The 18984-nt window shown below is 50.1% G+C and overlaps 1 protein-coding gene across 2 annotated transcripts in view; it reads right to left on the bottom strand.

The window, feature by feature from the left end:
* The window catches only part of LOC311427556 (unconventional myosin-Vb-like), a 69231-nt gene extending 51424 nt beyond the window's left edge, over positions 1 to 17807 (bottom strand). For both annotated transcript variants that reach the window (XM_084504993.1, XM_084504992.1), the window contains exons 1-7: positions 17683 to 17807; positions 9371 to 9481; positions 6590 to 6761; positions 4919 to 5063; positions 2146 to 2302; positions 1538 to 1681; positions 892 to 973 (exon numbers count right to left, since the gene is read on the bottom strand). In XM_084504993.1, the coding sequence (XP_084361119.1) occupies positions 892 to 973; positions 1538 to 1681; positions 2146 to 2302; positions 4919 to 5063; positions 6590 to 6761; positions 9371 to 9481; positions 17683 to 17709 (838 nt within the window). In that variant the 5' untranslated portion in view covers positions 17710 to 17807. The remainder of the gene's footprint in view (positions 1 to 891; positions 974 to 1537; positions 1682 to 2145; positions 2303 to 4918; positions 5064 to 6589; positions 6762 to 9370; positions 9482 to 17682) is intronic.
* Between the last annotated feature and the right edge of the window lie 1177 nt (positions 17808 to 18984).

Below are 18984 nucleotides of genomic sequence, written 5' to 3'. Positions count from 1 at the left end.
AAGGGCGCTGTGATGCACGCCAGCTCCCACGTGCTAAGTCACAGATTTACTTGCCAGCTTAAAATTCAACTCTTTGGCACATCTCGTGCATCGCCCTACCTGAAGAACCAGCTTACTGGATCGCTTTGCTGGGCTCAAGTAAGTTTAGAGACTCTTTTTCCAGCATTTTGCAGTATAAACCAGGGAAACAGCAGTTCTTTGTGTGTGTGAGACTTCGAGAAGCATCAGATCCCGCTTTTGATATGGGAAAGCAAACATCCTGCTCCGTTTAGTAAAAAGGGGAAAACACAAAGACAGAGCTTGATGTTTTTGCAGAGAATCATTTCTTTTTTTGCGTTTTAAGCAAATGCAGAAGCAGCGTGGAAAAGCACAGCTGGAGACTACACACACCAACATCATCAAATTTTGAGTAGAAATGATGCTAAAAGGCTTCTCCTCCAGACAAGTGCCCCGTGGGACAGCAGCCCCATGCCCACCGCCTCCTGCGGTGCCAGCTGTTGCCATTTCTCCTTCTCCCTTGAGAGCTGAGGTTGAGAGCTGCACAGCAGCATCAAGACCCCCTGGGTGATGCAGCAGGGAGCTCTCCTTTTTTAAAAAGCCACCTTGAAAGACTCGGATTTCTACCGGCGGCTTGTGCTTGTGAAATCACAACGGGGAAACGGGACAAAAACAAAGAAAAAAAGGCACAACAACTCGGGATGTGTCCCGGGTTAACCATTGACAGCGGATCTGGGAGGTTAACAGACTCAAAGGACAAAAGTGCTCCTGCCAAGAAGCCGGCCGGATCAAGCCACGCTCAGGCTTCATTTAAAACACAGATCTTTAAAAATTTCTAACCCCACCGTGCTTTCCTGTCGCCCTGGGACTGCACAGGGAGGTGGAAATACTCACTGAGTCCAAGGTCTTTGAACTCTGGGAGACTCGCCGAGGCACAAAGCTGATAGAAGATGTGGTAGTTGCGCTCGTCCTCCGCCTGTGGGGGGAAAACAATGAGTTAATGGGGGGAGAAGAGGTTGCAGCTTTTTTTTCCCAACCTTCAGGATGAAGGACAGGGGCATTCTCCGCTGACTGACATGTTTATGAGCATTATATGCGATATCTGCCTGCAGTAATGCAAAGCTGGGAGGGATGTCTTGCATTAATCCCACCTAACGAATCCATAGAGCGGCCTCTGGGAAGGTGTGGAGATGAAAGATTGGAGGAAAAGAGAAAGAAAAAAAAAGAGCAGACTGGCTTCTGGGATTGCTTGCGCTGACAAATGGGGCTATCAGTACAACCGTGGAGCTCAAATAACTTCTGCATTTCAAAGAAGGAATGCCATGAAATACTGATTGTGTGAAAAACTGATCATTTCAGGAAAAATTAACCCCAAAAAAAAAGTCTTGGGACATTTTGCTGATATCTCACAGTTGAATTTAGACTCCAAAACCGACATGCAATCAAATGTTCCCGCAGCAAGGTGACTTGCTTAACGCAAAGAGAAGACCCAGACTATTGAATTCCCCGAGCACAGCCCCCGAAAGAAAGGTCTCCTCACCTGGAACACAACTCTGGATTTTTCCAACAGGTACGTCCTCATGTTGGCACCGATGATGTGGTATCTTTTATCGAAGCCGATCTGAATGTACTTCCCAAAGCGACTGCTGTTGTCGTTCCTCGTTGTTTTTGCATTCCCAATTGCCTGCGTGACACGAAATTAAACGTTAATTTTGTAATCAGCTTTGCATAAATAGTCACGGGAGGATTTGAGGAAATCCCTCTCCCAGCAGCAGAAGGAAGAGCACTGGGAGCTGATGAAGGAGCGGTGTGGCTTAGGGGAAGACCTCGCTTGCTGTACAAATGCTCATTTTTGTCACTGTGTGTTTTAATTCCATAAAAATCCTGGCAAAACCACGTTTTCAGTGATTCCACCACCAACATCCAAAGAGCCACAGCGCTCCTGTTTTGTCTTACAGGACACCCACGCCCTCTTTCACCACCAGCTTTATCCAGGCCCTCTGGAGTGGCTCTGCAGCCACAGGCTGGGCTCCTCCCCAGCAAAAACCAGTGGCCACGGCCTCTCTGCACAGTTCTTGACATTTTAGAGACATCAGGAGAGAAACGGGGATCACTACGAGCAGCACAGAGGGAAATTTCAGCTTTTACCTCCATAATCGGGCTCGACGCGAGGACTTTGGCTTCAATATTGGTCTCGCTGGCAGAGCCACCGACGGTCGCGAAGAAGCGCATGGCATATTTGGCAGACACCGTCTTTCCAGCACCCGACTCCCCGCTCACGATGATGGACTGGTTCTTCTCGTCCCTGTGGCAGCAGAGAAGAAAAACTTTCGTAAATCAATCTGTCCTCGTGTTGATAAAACATTCACATCACGCCATCATCCTCCGTCTTCACGTGCCTCCGCCTCCCTTGCCTTGAAAATTGTGATGCCTCTCAGCTAAAGCGTAAAAGACACCCTAAACATCTCCAGAACATCACCAAGTGTTCACAGAGACACCAGGAGATGAAACCCTGCACCCTAAAATTAGGAAATAGCTGAAGTCATTTGATCCCCTGTGCAATTAAATAAACAGGGAAGTCTGGACTCTTCCAGTGCTGGACTTCTTGCCTAGAAGTCACTCAGTAATTATTGCTTCTTACCCTTCTCTGACATCTCAGCAGGACTGCCCAAGTTCGCACATTTCGGGGAACTTGGCCCCAGGCTTTTTCCTTTAAGCCAGAAGATGAAAACCACACCAGGCAGGGAGTCTCTTCACTTGAATGAAGCCAATAATGCTCAAAAGAGCAGAATTATGCATTATTTAGCATCCAATCAGCACTGCCACCAGGTAACATTTCGTACCCCGGGCTTTTTTTTAATCTAGGATTCATAATTAAGGCCTTTTGTTACCAATTTTGACATTTTTCCATGCCTTTTCAGATACAAGAGCATGACTGGTTGGAGGAGGCCAAGATCAGTTCCACCTGGGGAGCTCGTTCAGCGGTGTGGCTCCTTCCTCCCTCTGGCTTGTCTCACTCAAAACTCAAAACATTCCCCAAAAGACACCAAACCCAGTGATAAAACCCATGGCCAGGACGTTGTACAAGGGTTTGAGCCCCAGGACAGTGATGCTTTCTACCACCAGCAGCACTCGACTGGTGAGAAGAGATGGAGGATATCTTGGTGCACGTGGATGCAACCAAGAGCCTTTGGAAATATTTCTGAAGTATTCTCCAGACCTAAGTCATATAGGAACTCTTCCATTCTTGTCTCCATTCTTTTCTCTTTCGAAAGCCATCGCTAGAGCTTTAAGCCAACTGCTGAACAACTTCATCTCAATCTCAGCAGTGAGAGCAAAGCCACTCACACTAAAAACCTTAAAGAGGGAAAAAAAAAAAATAATATCCGAAGCAAACGAGGGCAGAGCCAGACCCCAGGAGCAATTATCAGGGTCAATCCCTGCCCGACACTAATTCTCCGCGTCGCGGCGTGAGTCAATGACTCGCCGCATCTCCGCCGGAGAAGTGATGTTTAACCTCCTTCTTCCTGGATGCTCCGAGGATTAGTGGCCATAAAGCAAGGGGAAGATTAAAAACGTTTTAAGTACGCCGTTCAAATTGAGCCTGACCACAACAAGAACACCCTTAAAGCCCCGAAGTGGGGACTGAAAGCACGTGTCAGTGTTAAATTGCATGGATAGCAGTATATAAAAATGTAAGGATTGAATACAATTGCATTGCACTTCCCCAAATGATAACAACAGCAAGGAAATAAACTGAGATCGCCAACCCTGCCTTCAAACAAAAGGACAGAAGTTGCCCATTTTTAAGATAAACAGCCCCCAAAGATCCTATGCATTCACCTACGTCTTTTTTTGTGCAGTATCTTCAATAAATAGCATGGGTTACCTCCACAGTTTTTTATTTTTTTTATGTTTTGGGGGGTAGATAACCCTTTTATACAGTGCTTTTTGCAGATGGGGGAGGAAAAAGAATTTCCTCCATCGGCAACCCACACCCACACAGGATCTGAAATCCCTCGTGGCTCGTTTCAGACCCTTCTCCCCAGGCAGCTGGAAATGCAGCAAGGAAAATCCTGCTTGCTCCAGCTTGCTGCGTAGGAATTTTCTGCAAAACGCCGACCTGTCTCCACTCTGTCCATGAATTCCTGGGGGCACACAAGGAAGATGACCTTCTCCCGGGATTTATGCTTTGCAAGAGGTGTTGGGGTGAAGAACGCAGCTCTTCTTCGTCCTCAATGAACAAGGTCTGCGGTTCCTCGGTGTGCAGTCTCGAGTGAGTTGCCAAAAACTCACCTTTTATCAGCTACCTGATACCCAGATGCTCTTTCTTGAGTTGGGATTGCAATGGGCAGATCTCTCCTTCAGTCCCTGGGAAGCATTACCTGCAGTCTCTCCTTCTTCATACCCTACTTGGATAAGGTGCATCCAGCTTTTTCTGCAAATCCTGTGGTCCTACACCACTCCTGTGCTTGTGGGACAACTCTCCCAAAGCCTCACCCCCTCCTCCCCGTCCCACCTCTAACCCCAAGCAGCAGACATCCCCCTTGGTGGACATCATGTAATCACGTGAAAATTAAGACAACCCAAAGAAGTGATGGTTTCACACCAATTTAACACGCTCAGAGGCCTCAGTCCTGCCCAGGCACTCATAGTCCCACCATGTTCACGTGCATCCCAGCTGCCTAAAGCAGATCACGGCTTATCTGATAAGAGCAAAATCCCACATCTGTCCTCAGCAACACGATAAATACGGAAATAAAGCAAAACACTGCATCCATCTGGGGAAGGCGCTGCTTTTGCAGACCCGTAAATATCTCCAGGTACCACCAGAGGTGCCTCCTAACTCAAAACCGTGCATTTGCCACGTTTAATTCCCTAGTTTTGATCCGACTGTGGGATCTGACTGAGCAGCCCTCACCTGGCCATCTGCTTATAGGCTTCCTCTGCCACCGCGAAGATGTGGGGATCCATGTCCCCCATGTTCTGGCCGCTGTAGGCATAGATGACATCTTGCTCGTAGATCGGCAGCTGCTCATAGGGATTGATGGCCACGAGGACAATGCCTTAGAAGAGATAAATACACAGATAGGTTACAAAGCAAGCCTGGAGTTAATGCTTCAGGCTTTACAGGGCTTGCCTTAGTTGTTTCAATTGATTTTTATTTTTTTTTTTAATATGATGCTTGGGGAAAAGAAATGAGAAAGGAATGGGAAAGACTCCTAGTTCTTATCTCGGCATCTCCGTCAAAGTGCTGCGGTTTGATAGCAAGGGAATAAGCTGCAGGATAGCTACAGAGGAGGCACATGAAACTGGTGAGAAAGATGAACAGAAGATAGAAAATGAATAGAAAATAATCTCCATCGTGCAAAGGCGGACTTTCCCCTGGCTTAACGTCTTTTCAAGGGCAGTGCTCTACAGAAACGTGCCAAGCATTTCCTCAACAACCCTACAATGCACCACCTCATGACAGCTGTACATGCCCTGCCACGCAAACTGATTCTTGGGCAATCTTTAATCTGCAGCACTGTGAGCAAAATGATCTCAAGTGCCAGCAAAAGTGTTCAATATTCAATATTCTCCTGCTTAACTGCAGAAAACTGGCTGAGTCAGCTTTTTATTCCTAATTTTATTTTTATTATAAGGGTTGTGAGCTGTTGCTATCCATTCACAGGTAGCTGCTGCCTCGAATGATTTTGGCTGGCCTCTCTCCCCAGGGATGACAAAGCCAAGTTTGCAGCTGGCCTCCTCGTGCTCTGAATTTTAGAGTCTGATGACCCCAAAAATCATCAAGAAAAGGTGTGTCTTGCAGTCTTTTCCACCCACACGCTGCTAACCTCTGCCATCAACACTCATTTTCTTTGGAGATCACAAATGTTGGATGGAAAGGTCTCCAGAAAGGAGCTTCTCTTGCAGAAAAAAAAATAATGCTCGGCAACGCCGCTAACTGAACATCATTATTGCCTGCTCTTCCGTAACGTAATTACAGAATTGCGTTCTGTAATTCTTCTCATGACTGGATAAATTGTGCAATTTTCTGGGACACCAAATCCCATAGATCTGGTCCCCGTTATAAACCCGTTACAGCAAGAAACTCTCTTTTGGGAGGAAAACACGCCATGGACATGGAGTTGGAGACATCTTCCTGGCACATTGCTGTTCTCCTGTGGTTTGCTAGGTCCTACTTTTTCTCCACAGACCTCTAATTTGGCCTCAAAGTCATCTGATAAGGCTTTTCCACCAAGAATCGTGTACTATGTCCCCTGTCCCCAGATATGTATAACCCAAAGCTTGTTGGCCACACGTGTGCTTCCCACCCACCCCAAACTCACAGTCCTGGACCTTACTCATGGCACAGCCTCTTGCTCATGGTGTGAAGAGGTTTCTGAGTAGTTGTGCTCTAACCTGCTGCTTTCCAGGAGATAAACACATGGTCTGGACACTTGGACGTCCTCAAACATCAATTTTCAGAGAGCAGCCTTCACCCCAGCGGGGCGTTACGTGCTATATGACCAACTTATCCGAGGAAGAAGAGTTTGGGAAGGAGCCTTTAGCCTACAAGACCTGGATACGGCCCCACCACAATACTCACCACAGTACGTGTAGATGTGGTTGGACTCGAGGAACCTGACTTTGAGGTTGTGGAGGACCGCAGGCTCGTGCAGGTAGCTGAGGGCCGTCAGGTCATTCTCTCCCACCAGGATATCGGGGTTGCGGAGGAAAGGCAGCTCATTGCCTTGGAGGTCAATGGGGTACTCGTAGAGCTGAAGAGACACGCACGAGGGACGTGAGAACAAAAAAACCGACAGCTCCTTTAATATCTTATAATTTATCCAAGGATAACTCCAGCTTGAGAAAATGCAATGCCTGTACCTTCTACTTTAACTGTAATTAAAGACTTCCGATGTTAAACGCTACAGGGACCTGGATGATCCAGAAAAGGAACCCCTTTGCTAAAGAGCTTGGAGATGACCATGGCCAACAGATGGTCTTAGGAGACAGGGATGGTCCAGAAACTCCAACCCAAGCACACCTGGGTTGTTTTCAGGCCAGGCTTGGGGCAAAAAGCCTTTGGCCAGTAACAGGAACCATAAAGAAAACCCCAGCTGATCCAAGCGTCTTCATGCTCTTTGAAGGACAGCCTCATTTCCGAGTAAACCACATTCTTCCCAGCAGCATGATTTCTCAGCTCATCTTTAATTCAGGCTACGTTAATACTCAAATCCTTGCACCCCTTCAGGCGGAGAAGGACAGGGAGAAGCAGAGTCCCTGCTGCTTGAATTTCTGCAGAGCCGGGTGATAACGTTGAAGCATACGGCTGCCCATATGCCAAGTACTCCTGGCCCAGCCCCAAACGAGCAGCAGAGCCACCAACTAAAGAAAAAAGTGTATTTTTTTTTTCTCCCTTTGCAGTGGAGTAAATAAATCAGTGTCTCAAGAAGGGGTCCCCACGCTCAGCTCCCAGCCAAAGGGAGAAATCCAGTTTGCAAGCAGAAGGAAACCACCACTGGATCGCTGCCTATGTCAACTGCACAAGGATCACCCCACGTGCACAAGGACAGGCTCACACGACGTGTTTGAAGATCTCAGGCTGCTTTTGTACTCTAATCCCACGCAGCCGAGGCCAATTTTCAAGAGTTTGCACTCAGCCTCCCATCTTAATGGCAAGCACACCAGGGATCCCCTGTGATATTTAAAACTGAGCTCGTCGTTGGGAAGGAGCACGCTGTATGCAGCCAGCAGCCACAAAACGCGTGAAAATTCACTTAAAATGCAAGGACAAAAGGGAAGCATTAACCCGTTGGGTAATGCACATTGGCTGTCAGGAACAAAAGGCTTGCTTTCAACAGCTTTGACTCCCCTGAAGTTATTTATACTCTGAATTTTTTTTTTATCTGACGCACACCTGCACGGTTCCCCTTCGGTGATGCTCTCTAGCCCAACTCGATGTGGATCCAGGCAGGGCTTTGTGGGGAAAAGCATTAAGAAGGTGTTGCAGGAATTATTAAAGGAAATAGCTCCTGTATCCCTTCACATCTTGTTTGACAGAAACAGATGTGATCCAACCAAAAAAAACCTGCTCTGACTCAAGGTACAACACAACGTCGAGTGACAGGTACAAGGTTTAAAACAAAAAGCTACGTGTTACAGTTGAAAACCACAAAATAACTTGGAGGGAAGACTTCAATTTAATAATCTAAACTCAACTTCAGCTCTAAAAGAGATAAAGGGGACAGGGAGCTGAACTGGCACGTGCGGATGCTGGGCTTTGACGTGCTTTTTTGGTTGCAGACAACCCACCGACGTGCCTCCTGCTGGAAAGAGAAAATGGGGAGGACAACGAGCACGGCAGGGACTGACCCCAACAGAGCCAAAGCACGCCAGGCACGCATTTCACCACAAATCCCTTCCTTTTCAAGCCCAGCGCGCTGACGTCCTGCAACTGGCCCGCGTTTGCTGCTCTGAAAGCAGAATTGTTTTGAAGAGCAGCCTAATCAAGCGTGCCTCATTCCTGCTCTCCATCTTCCCATTAAGTCAGAAAGAAAAAGTATTCCCCGCGTGGAAACGGGTGGCTGGCACAGGACATGAGTTGCTCACCATCCTCGGGGCATTTCCAAATTGGAGAAAGCAACCTCTCTCTTAAAATGTTTTAGCTACAGAGCAGATCATCTGTTATATGATAAAGGAAACCCTGCTTGCTCAGTGAGGAAAGCTGGTTTAGGTGAGGTTCTTCACGAAAATACTCATTTTTCTTCATCCAGGTGGGATGCACCTCGTGGCAGGTGCATGGCACGGCTGCTCCCTTCCCAAAAAACACCCAAATCCCCCTGGTGAACTCCGCGTGCAGCCCCTATAATTATAGGATGTCCCAGCCCACGAGCTCTGGGAGGTGGACAGACAGCAGCCACTGTGCCCCAGCCTCTCTCCTGCTTATTTATTTATTTTTAATGCACAAAGAATAAATATAGCCCCCAAAAAAGTATTTTTTAAATGTAGGATCATGTCCTGTTTGATTTTCCATCGGTAGCCAGTCTCAAGGAGGTGCCACCAGCCTCACTCCTTCCAATTTGCTCAGCAGCAAAACCCCAGAGCCTGATATTCCTAACAACATCTCTGCCGCTACATAAAAATAAAATTGCTCTGCTATCACAGCTTTGCCAGAGGCTGAAAGGAGTTGAGGGGGGTCAAAGGCTTTTCTCGCAGCCTCCTCTAACACAAGCAGGGGAGAGCTTCAAGAGATGAGGCAGCGAGAAGCATATAAAATGTTTTCTGAAAAATGTGAGATGGCTCAGGCTTTTTTTTTTTTTTTTTCCCCACCCATTAATTTGAGAGTTTCAATTACCGAAGAGAATAACAACGTTCAAAAGCTTACAGTTTCATCTTCAAGCTTCAGCTGGAGGCTTTTATCTCCCTCTTTGTAATCCTTGATAATTTCGGCCGATTTCCAAACTTCGTCGGGGTCAGGAATCCAAACCCTGGTGTACTGCGGAGGGGGAGAAAGAAAGAAAAGCTCAAAGACGGGGAAAAAAATAATAATAAAAAAGCTCGAAACATCAAGAAATTAAGTCAGAAATAAATTAATTCCCCACGGACACAATCCACCACTCATTGTAAAGTCAGAGCTGCTAAAACATTGTGTCAGCCTGGAAATAAAAGTCCTAATTTGAGGTTTGGGGGTAAATTATAAGCCAGCAGTCTGATTTCCAAGCAGATTTTCAATCAGGTCTCTCCCGGACAAGGTATACAACTGGCTTGCTACCAACAAAGCAGGGTACAAACTCAAGGTAAGCAGGGAATTTAATTTCCAAGCCCCTTTAAGAAGCTTTTTATGAAACGCTGCAATTCCAACTTCAATAAATACTCTGCCCTGGCAGCCTAAAAGTTCCCCCCTGTGCCAAAGAAATAACCAGTGGGGGGCCGAGACCTCAAATATTTGCTCAAAACACAAGAGTTTGGGGCAAATCCAGGCGATGCCGACAGTGTTGCAAAACAGAGGGGTTTGGTCCTTGTCTTAAAAAGTTAAATAATATGTAAATATAGCAAATACCCCCAGGTGGTATGGCCAGGAGCCCTATTTTTCACCTTGCTAGGGAGAAAGGAGCAGGACAAGCTGGGCACAGCCTTTCCTCGTGCCCTGCTCCTCGCCCCAGTTTCCCCGGGCTGATCTCTCCTCCTGGCGCCCCGGAGATCAAAGGCGTTCCAGAAATGCCCGAAATAGTCGGGGATCAGGACGTACCCGCCTCGAGGCAGCCACAAAATCAAAAGCTTTGTGGGTTTCGTATCCCTTTGTCCGCCCGGATGGCAAAACTACGGAATGTCAATAATAAAAGTGCTTTTCCTCGTGCGTACGCGCGGCCAAGGGATCGTGCAGAGGGGAAGGCGTCTTCGCAAGCTCGTTCCCAAGCTGGGAAACCCCAAAGCCTTCCCACCCTAAATGAATAGCCGCTGGGGAGAAGAGGCTGTTATGACCAGAGCTGAAAGCATTTCCTCAAGCATCCATAATGCTGTGCAAAAAAAGGGAGCACTTTTTTTTTTGTGCGTGTGCATTTGCAGCATCCTCCCCTCCGTCCTTTTTCCATCCCCAACCTCCATCCTTTCCCGGCACCGATACATCCCGAGCACGTTGAACCTCCCACCATCACCAGCTCCTCACAGTTTTCCCCAAAAGCTCTTTTCCAAGCCAACCCTGGACAGGACGAGGAGCTGTTGGGGAAGATGGATGAGCTCAAAGCCACCGGGTGACCAAAACCGAGCCCCAAGTCCCCAGCCAGTCTGGAGAGCCTCTACTTCTACAACCTCACCTCTGGCACAAGTGTCCCACCCTTGGGGACACTTTTCCAACGTGGTTTTTGCGTTATTTGTGCTCGGCTTGGTGGCTGGCTCCAAATCCTGGCTCAAGACCCAAGGGGGAAAAGCAACATTTGCACCCAACCCAACCACAACTGGAACAACCCAACGCTCTCGGAGCCTTTCGCGCTATTCCACCCAGATGAAGCAGAGGTTTTGGTGACTAAACTCAACCCCTGCCTCATGATTTGATTTGGATTTCAGCAGGAGGCAGATTAGGAGCAGCATTACACAGGAAGGGACGGGATTTGTTCGGCTGCTGGGCGCTAACGCAGCCTCCCGGGCAGCTAGAAAGGCTCACACACAAACGTTGGCCAACGACAAGGTGGGCACCAGGACAAATATCTGGGTGTTTTGCTTCAAAAATGAAAGCATGCTTCTATTTTTTCCCCTCTCTGCAGTGGGCTTCGTGCCAGTCTCATTACACGTGGCTGGAAGAAATAGGATGGTCCAGTATTTCCGAACGGTCTCGAAGAAGACACACCAAAAGAAAATCTGTTTGGAGACCTGTGGATCGCTGCCTTTTAATTATTATGCTCAATTCCAACAGTGGCAGCCTCTCAGAAGGAGATTTTCACAGCTGAGATCAGGGCCACCACCCGCCTGTGCCACCCCAAGGGACTGCGGTGTCCCCAAGCTGGCCAGAGGACACCCGCCTGCAATGGGGACCCTTGGGATCCCCACTTCTTGCTCACCATAAAACCCCAAAAGGCAGAAAGGAGAGGTCGTGCAAATCACTGCATCCTTCTCAAATCGCTCAGCTTCCCAAAGCCTCTCGGAGCCTCACTTTTGCACGTGCTTAGCCCAAAGGAGGTTTGAAAAGGAAATGAATTGATTTCATTTCTTCAGCCCTGTCTAAACGGAGCTGGAAAGGCTCAGGGGCCACCCCGGAGGCTTTTTCGTTGCTAAACAACTGGTGGGAAACGCATCGATCGCTGAGGAGTCAAGCAAGAGGCGTTTTGGTAGCGATAATTAAAGAATTCCAGCAGTAAGGTAGAAGGAGAAATTGTATTAAAGCTATTTTTTTTTTCCACTTAAATTCGCCCAAGGTGCCTCCAAGAGCTCTCCCTTGAAGCGTTGGCCCTCCATCAGCGCGCTTTCGTCCACCAGCCCACCTTTCTCATCCTCCCCACCATGGCAAAAGCCCTGCCATGGGCTGGGAGCTTTCAGAAAGGTATTTCTGGGTGTTTTCTCGGGACGAGGCACTCGTTTGCCCTGCCCCGAGCCTGCCCCAAGCCTCTTGTGTGGATCTGCAGAGACTTGTCCGCCTCGTACCTGGTTTTCTTGCTAAACGACTGCTCGTAGGGCACCCACCAGCACCTTCGTGTCCGGCGGGAGGATGGAGAAAAAGCCAGCAGCAGGACGCACGAACCAACAGATAAATACCCCCAAAAAAACATGGGATGTGAGAGAAACTCGGGGCAGTCCTGCAGAAATTCAGAGAAAAGCCCACCATGTATTTATACACTTCATTTATATATAAAATATATGTGATAGAAGGCTGATAGAAAGAATATAAGGCTAATATAAAGTATAAAATAACCTCAAACCAATGACTAAATAATTATAATAGCCGCTGAGATTCAGTTTTGATGAATAATGCACACCCTGGCCTCTTTTCCTCACGGGATATTGAGACGGGCAGCGCCCAGGGGCTCTCCAAATTTAAGCCCGTGCCCAGCCTTTTCGCCTCCCTCACACATTTCGGCTGCCAAAAGACATTTCGGCTGCCGTCCCGGGGAGAATCCCCAAGGGACGGCTTTGCACAAGGGCTCTTTTTCTCCGGGAAGCAGCTCAACCTGATCCCTGGCCCCTCCAACCTGTTCTCAGAGGATGAAGCCAGGTGCTGCTAAAACAACCCGGGGAAAGCGCTGCTCTGCTTGGTAAAGCTGCTCGAAGCTTTTAACCCGGCTGTCGAAAGAACGGGGTTCGGGAAACCCGTCCTCCAGCTGGAATAGGGCCAGCACAATTAAGAGGAGGAAATCCTAATTCCTCCCCAGCGAAACGTTTCGCCCTCCCCCGTCGCGCGGCACAAGCTCCGCGGTCTGATAAAAAAAAAAAAACTTTTCTCCAAAAGTGGGTCACGTCTCCCGGCATTACTGAACCTTCCCAAATTTCCCCCGCTTAGTCCAAGGCAATATCCTCGCTGACATCTGAGTGATTGAGGCGGCGTGTAATGCCATTTTTCCCCTGAATGAGCCACATCAAAGAGGTTTCTCAGGCGAGAGATGGCAGGCTGGATAAAAGAGTTGCCAAGCGGATTGCCCCCAAAATATTACCGGAGAACACGAAATGGTTTTATTATTATGTTATTTTTTTTAATTGTTTTCGTTCCTTTAGAAACGTTCAGACTTGATTCTGGGAATGCGTAACGATGAGAAACCACCTCCAGAGGCCGAAACCTCACCAAGTTATGAATGGAAAGATTCAATAGTTAAATCCACGCTCGCCCACCGAAGTCTCGGGGATTTTCTCGCTTTCCTCCACCAGCTACGACATCCAGGCATCCCCTAGCACAGGGACAGCAAAAAATGGGTCACCCTGGCCATTATTTAAAGCCCAAATGAGCGATTAGATGAGAGCCGGGCAAAGTTTAGCCAACAGCAGCCGGGCTTGCCTTCTGCTCATTCACTCCACGTGACCCCAAACTTTGCACCGGGCTGCGAGCATTTTTTTTTCCAATTAAAAAATAAAAATACCACCGTGAGAGCGCGGAGAGCCTGGAAAATCAAACGGGTTTCCCCTGAGCAAAGGGATCCTTTAGGGTCCACAAAGCCACTCGCCTCCATCCAGCATCGCGGGACCGTGCCCCTAAAACCTCCGAGCACAGCGGGGCTGGAGGGTGGCTGCTGTTGAGCTCTGGAAAGCACCAGAGCTTTAATTTCACATGAAACACGTTGATATTTGGATTTACATGCTTAAAACACCCTGTTTTTTAATTATTCATTTCCTTTTTAAAAAGAAAGCGGGGTAGGGGGAACGTAAGGGCTCGTCTCGCCACTGCGCAGGGAGGAACCAGTTGTCACCCCACCTGGGATGGGTCCAAATGACAAGAGGCGTAAAAAGGAAAAGGAAAAAGAAAACCGAGCACATTTCAACCCCGGTATTTCAGCCTTCCTATCCCTCTGGCCAGGGCGTTTGTAAAGCCAAGGGCCATAAAAACCCTGCAGGAGAGCTCTCGGTGGGTACCGCTCCTCCGCCCCGCTCCCTGCCCCAAAACCAGCGCAGCGCCCGCCTTAGCAGAGCTCAGAGTTTAATTAAGAAGCAGAAACCCACCAGGGAGGCACTCGGCTTAATTAGACTGAATTAGATTGAAAGTCACCGCTCCTACCAGCTCGGTATCTCCGCATCCCCTCGCTGCCTTGCGGTACCTTCCACTCGCCGGGGACGTCAACTACAAAATTCAGCACATGGGCAAACCCCTTCCCACATCCAAACCCCATCTCCAGGTTAAATAGCAAATAAAAAGCAAAGCAGCCTCGCCTCGTGCTTTCCTGTATGCTCCAAGTGCCACCCCACACCTTTTTTTATTCATTTTCCACGTTTTTTTTTGACACCGATTTGCTCAGAAGCACGTCGGCGCTCCGGCTCCCTGGGACAAAAAGGCAGCTAAAGGTTTGCCTCGGCCCCAAGAAACCATCCTCGTGGGGTTTCTGCACCAAGCTGGACGTTCCCAGTGCTGCCCTTGGACATTTGGAAGAGGGACTCTAAAACATATCCGAGGGTCTTTGGGTTTGAAGAGGCGCAACCCGTTAGGGCGCATTCCTGGGATGCAACATGTCATTCGGAGCAGCGAGGGCTGTGATTCAGCCACCAGACAAGCCTTTAAACGCGTTTAACACATCCCAGGAGCACGTCACGCCTCCGGAAGGGTATGGAGGGGCAGGGCGAGGACACAGGTTCGCCTGGGTGCCCATCCCCAAGAAGACAAAGCCGGGCAACCCCAAGCGAGAAGCCCCGTCCTTGGCGAAGAGCAGAGATCTCCGCTGCCTGCCAGGGCTCCGAATTTTGCTGCAGTCCTTTTCCTGATCCCAGCCGTGCTGTTTGCAGAAGAGGTCGAAGAGCAGAGGGTAACCCCCCGCTATCGGCCGTTTATTGCGCCTCGGAGGGTGCAAAGTCCACCCCCGAGCTGAAGCCGGGCTCTTTTAGGGCCGTGCTTCCAACAACCACCCCAAGGCCAAGCCCGGCTCTCTGCTCCTTTCTCTACAACCTCATCCACGGGGTGATTCAAAGGAGTTTCGACGTGCTCGGCCCTGCAGTGACCGCGAGCCCCACGCCGCAAATCCGAGCGTCTCTGGAGGCGAAGCTCGCGGAGGGAGGGACGTTTCCCCTCTTATCCCATTATGGGACAACGCCGGCATCTGCCCGGGCTTAGAGGGATTGAGCTGCCTTGGCTGCGTTTTAGCAGCATCAGCAAGAGGCCAAGAGGAAGCCGGGGCCGCGGTGGGAGCGCGCGAGCAGCCCCAGCACGGTGCCGGCGCTCGGTCCCGCAAAGCTCCAGCCCTTCTCCACCTGGGACACGTTTTATTCTATTTCTTATTTCGTTATTTTTATACAAAAGGGAGCCCTCCGTGGCTCCACGCCTCCCCTACTCGCTTCCCTCTTCCGCTAGGGCCCAGCGGCACCGAATTCCTGTGGGGCACAGGAATAGGAGCAAGCAAAACCCACCCGGGCTCTCCCCCCAAAACTATTTACCAACGCGGAGCCCCACGTGCTTGAAGCTTGATGCACACCGGCTGCTTGGGAGCCACTCACCTGCTCCTAATTAGGCACAGCTGCTAATTATCTCCTTATTAAACCCCAGCCCTGCCTTCTGAAGGGTCATGGGATGCAAAAAGGGCCTTCCCCAGGAGTTCACAGCTGCCGATGTTTCCAGGGCAGGTTCCTCTCCTGCCTGCTAAGCTCCTCGGGGTAAAATGTTTATCAGCGTGGCTTAACGAGCACTAAATGAGCTCTACTCATCCCACAAGGGCCCAGGAGACCTCCTGCGAGCTTCACCTGGAAGCTGAAGGTCTCTGAGAGGTCTCAGCCGAAGCTGCGCCCCGAACCACGCACGGCTCCAACCTGCCCCGCTGATGGGCAAGCGGCACGGCCAAACCCTGCCCCAAAACCTCCCCTTGATGCCCTGGATCAGCCCCGAAGCTCATCAGGAATCTCGTTATGATTAAAAATAAATTGAAAACGGAGCACAAGGGTGGTTACCGAATCCCCATAACATCCCAGGTGCCTCGCAGGACAGCCATGGGATCACCCACTGGCACCTCACACCCTTTTAACACACAAACCTAATTGAGTTAGAGTAAAAATGCACAACCCGGGCTAATTAATCGAATGATCAAGTTCATAATCAGCTAACCCGAGCATTACAACCTGCCCACAGATAGGGACAGAGCAGCGCTCGCGGTGAGCCTCCTCCCCGGGGCCATGGAGATGCATCTGATCCCATCTCCTTTTGGGATCCCCCCGGAGATTTCTCCGTGGAAAACCCAAAATTTTGGTTCAGGAGGGCTCCCGAAAAGGGAGTAAATCGGTCAGCTGAATCCACCGGGGATTTTCACGTTCACAAGGGGTTCAAAGGACGAGCCGCCAAACTCACCATTCATCCCGCAGCCGTGCCGCGTGGGCAGCCCCGAAAAGAAACCCGAAAATAAGCGGTGCCCGACCCCAAATTACATAAGGGCTGCCTGAGCTGGGTGCAGGAGCAGGAACCCGCAGCGAAGTTGGAGCTGGGAGACCGAAAACCACTCCTTGAAAGGGCTGCTGCCAGCCCAGCAGCGTCCCCCCATCCACCCTGACCGCGCTCAGGGGAAGAAAACCCTTAAAAATCCTCCTTAAAACCCTAAAATCCTCGTTATTACAGCAGGCGATGCTGGCATCTCTCCATCTGCCAGCATAAAAAGATTTTAAAGCCAAAAACTTTTCTCTCCTCGCACGTCCCCACAGCAGTAGGGGACCCCACAACGGTGGCTCCACGGTACCAGGCGTCACCCCAAACCCTTTGCAGGTCGAAGGGGCAATCCCAAGGGCACTTTTTTTCCCCCTTTTTCTTCCTTTTTTCTTTTTTTTTTTCCCCTGCACCTCACCTCCACCCTGGCATGCAAATGCCATTTGCTTATCCGGAGCGGTGACCGACCTGCTGGGAGCGAGCCGCGAGGGGAGAAACAGGGAAAAAAAAAGAGAAAAAGAGAAGAAAAAAAGAGCAGAAAAGCCCCAAAAAATCCAAGTGCCACCTCTCCTAGCCCTAAAAGCAGCCCCCGGGCTGGGTGGCAGCCTCCCGTGGGGCACAAATCTGGGCTCCTCTCTCGCCCATCGGCCATGTTCCCCTCCCTGCTCGCCAGGAGGAAGCGGCTCGGCCTCGCCCGCTGCTGAAAAAAAAAAAAAAAAGAGGAAAAAAAGCGAAAAAAAAGGCAAAAAGGAAGCATTTGGGATTTGTTGGGAGTTGCCAAAGCCGGAGGGAAATCCACCGAGGAAGCCGGGAGCGCTCCGCCGCCGGGAGGTTTCCTCCTTCCCTCTCCCCAAGCCCCGTGTTTCAGGCAAGGAGGGGAAGAATTCCCCTAAAAAAAGTTCCCGGACGGGAAGAGGAGAGGCTCGGAGCCGCACCTTTCGAGCCCCTTTTGGGATCGACGGCGCCAAAATCGCCTTTTTTGCCCCCAAAAACCCCGGCGAGCCCCGCGGGGAGCCGCGCGTCGGGGCGCGGGTGCGGCGCAAGGGGAGGGATGGAGAGGGATAAAGGGGGGGGGGGGGATCTATGGGGCAGGCAAGTTGCTGCCCCCTTTTCCCCAGAGCGAAACGACCCCAAAAGCCACCGATCTTCCCCCAAAAAAGCCCTCGGCTCACCTTGGTGTAGAGCTGAGCTGCGGACATGGCCGGGCACGGGCAGCGCTAGGCGCGGGGCATGGGGCCGGCAGCTCGCGGGGGCTTTTTAGGGTTTTGGGGGGGTATGGGGTGGGCTGCCGGCCCTATAGGGCGACAGGGCGACAGAGCGACCTTTACACCCGCAGCCGGAGAGGGAGGAGGAGGAGGAGGAGGAAGAGGAGGAGGAGGAGGAGGCAGCACCGCCTCCGCCGCGCCCCGCTCAGGTAAAAGGCTCGGCTGCTCCGCAGGACTTCCTGGGTGCCGGCTCCTCGCCCCAGCCCATATTATGGGATGCCACCTTGGTTTTCCCCACTTTTTCATTTTTACTTTTTCTTTGTCGCAGCCGTTTTTGTCATTTTCACCGTTTTTAGTATCATTTTCACCGTTTTTATCATCGTTATCAGCGTTTTCATCATCAGCATCCCCCTTTTTAGCATCACTCCCCTTTAACTATCACCCCCCCTTTTATCTCCGTCCCCCTTTTATCTCCGTCGCCCCTTTATTTCCACCCCCCTTTAACGATCACCCCCCCCCCCCCCCCCCTTTTACCGTTTTCAAGCTTTTTTCCCCCAGCCTCTCCCTCCTCCTGCCGGAGGTTATCCCCTCAGGAGACGGAAACCCCTAATACTGAAGGGGAAGCGACCCTAAAACCTCTCCCGTTCACATCAAAGGTGTGAAAAGGAGCCAGATTCCCTCTTTTTCCCCTCAAAACAGAGCCAGCAGCTTCCTGGGAAGCACACAGGAGACGCGTGCCCTCCCCGGGGTGGCAGGGAGCAGCTCGTCCTCGCTCACCCCATAACCAGAATCCGTTTATTTGCCATTATTAGGGGGCATTAAAGGAAGAGCTGGGGGTGACGACGCAAAATTTCCAATTAATATCATCCCCCTGGGTTTTAGGGAGGTGTAGGAAGGCTTTTGGGATGGATTTCTGCCTACAGCCACCTGAAAAATACGAGTCCTAATTCAGATCCCCCCTTTGAAACCCCAAGCAGCCCGGGAAAAGTAAAGGAAGCAAGACGAAAATCCCTTTTTTTTTTCATCTCATCGCCTCCGTAGCGAACGTAAACGCGTACAACCCCAAAATTTGGCCCCAAAACTTCACAGCAGGAGAAGTTTTGTTTTGTTTTTTGTTTTTTTTTTTTTTCCAAACACGGGGCAGGGCAGTAAATAAAATCTACATCGCTTATGCGGGGCCGTAGCAGTCCAGGAAATTAATCTCTTAATCATCCTGCCAATTTGAGCTAGCGGTGAGAGCGGAGACCTGTGGCTGCCCGGGCTCTCTGG

Source organism: Aythya ferina (assembly GCF_964211825.1).
Source record: "Aythya ferina genome assembly, chromosome: Z".
Classification (NCBI taxonomy): Eukaryota; Metazoa; Chordata; class Aves; order Anseriformes; family Anatidae; genus Aythya; species Aythya ferina.
The sequence above is the reverse complement of the archived record's forward strand: the minus strand, read 5'-3'. Positions and strand labels throughout refer to the sequence as shown.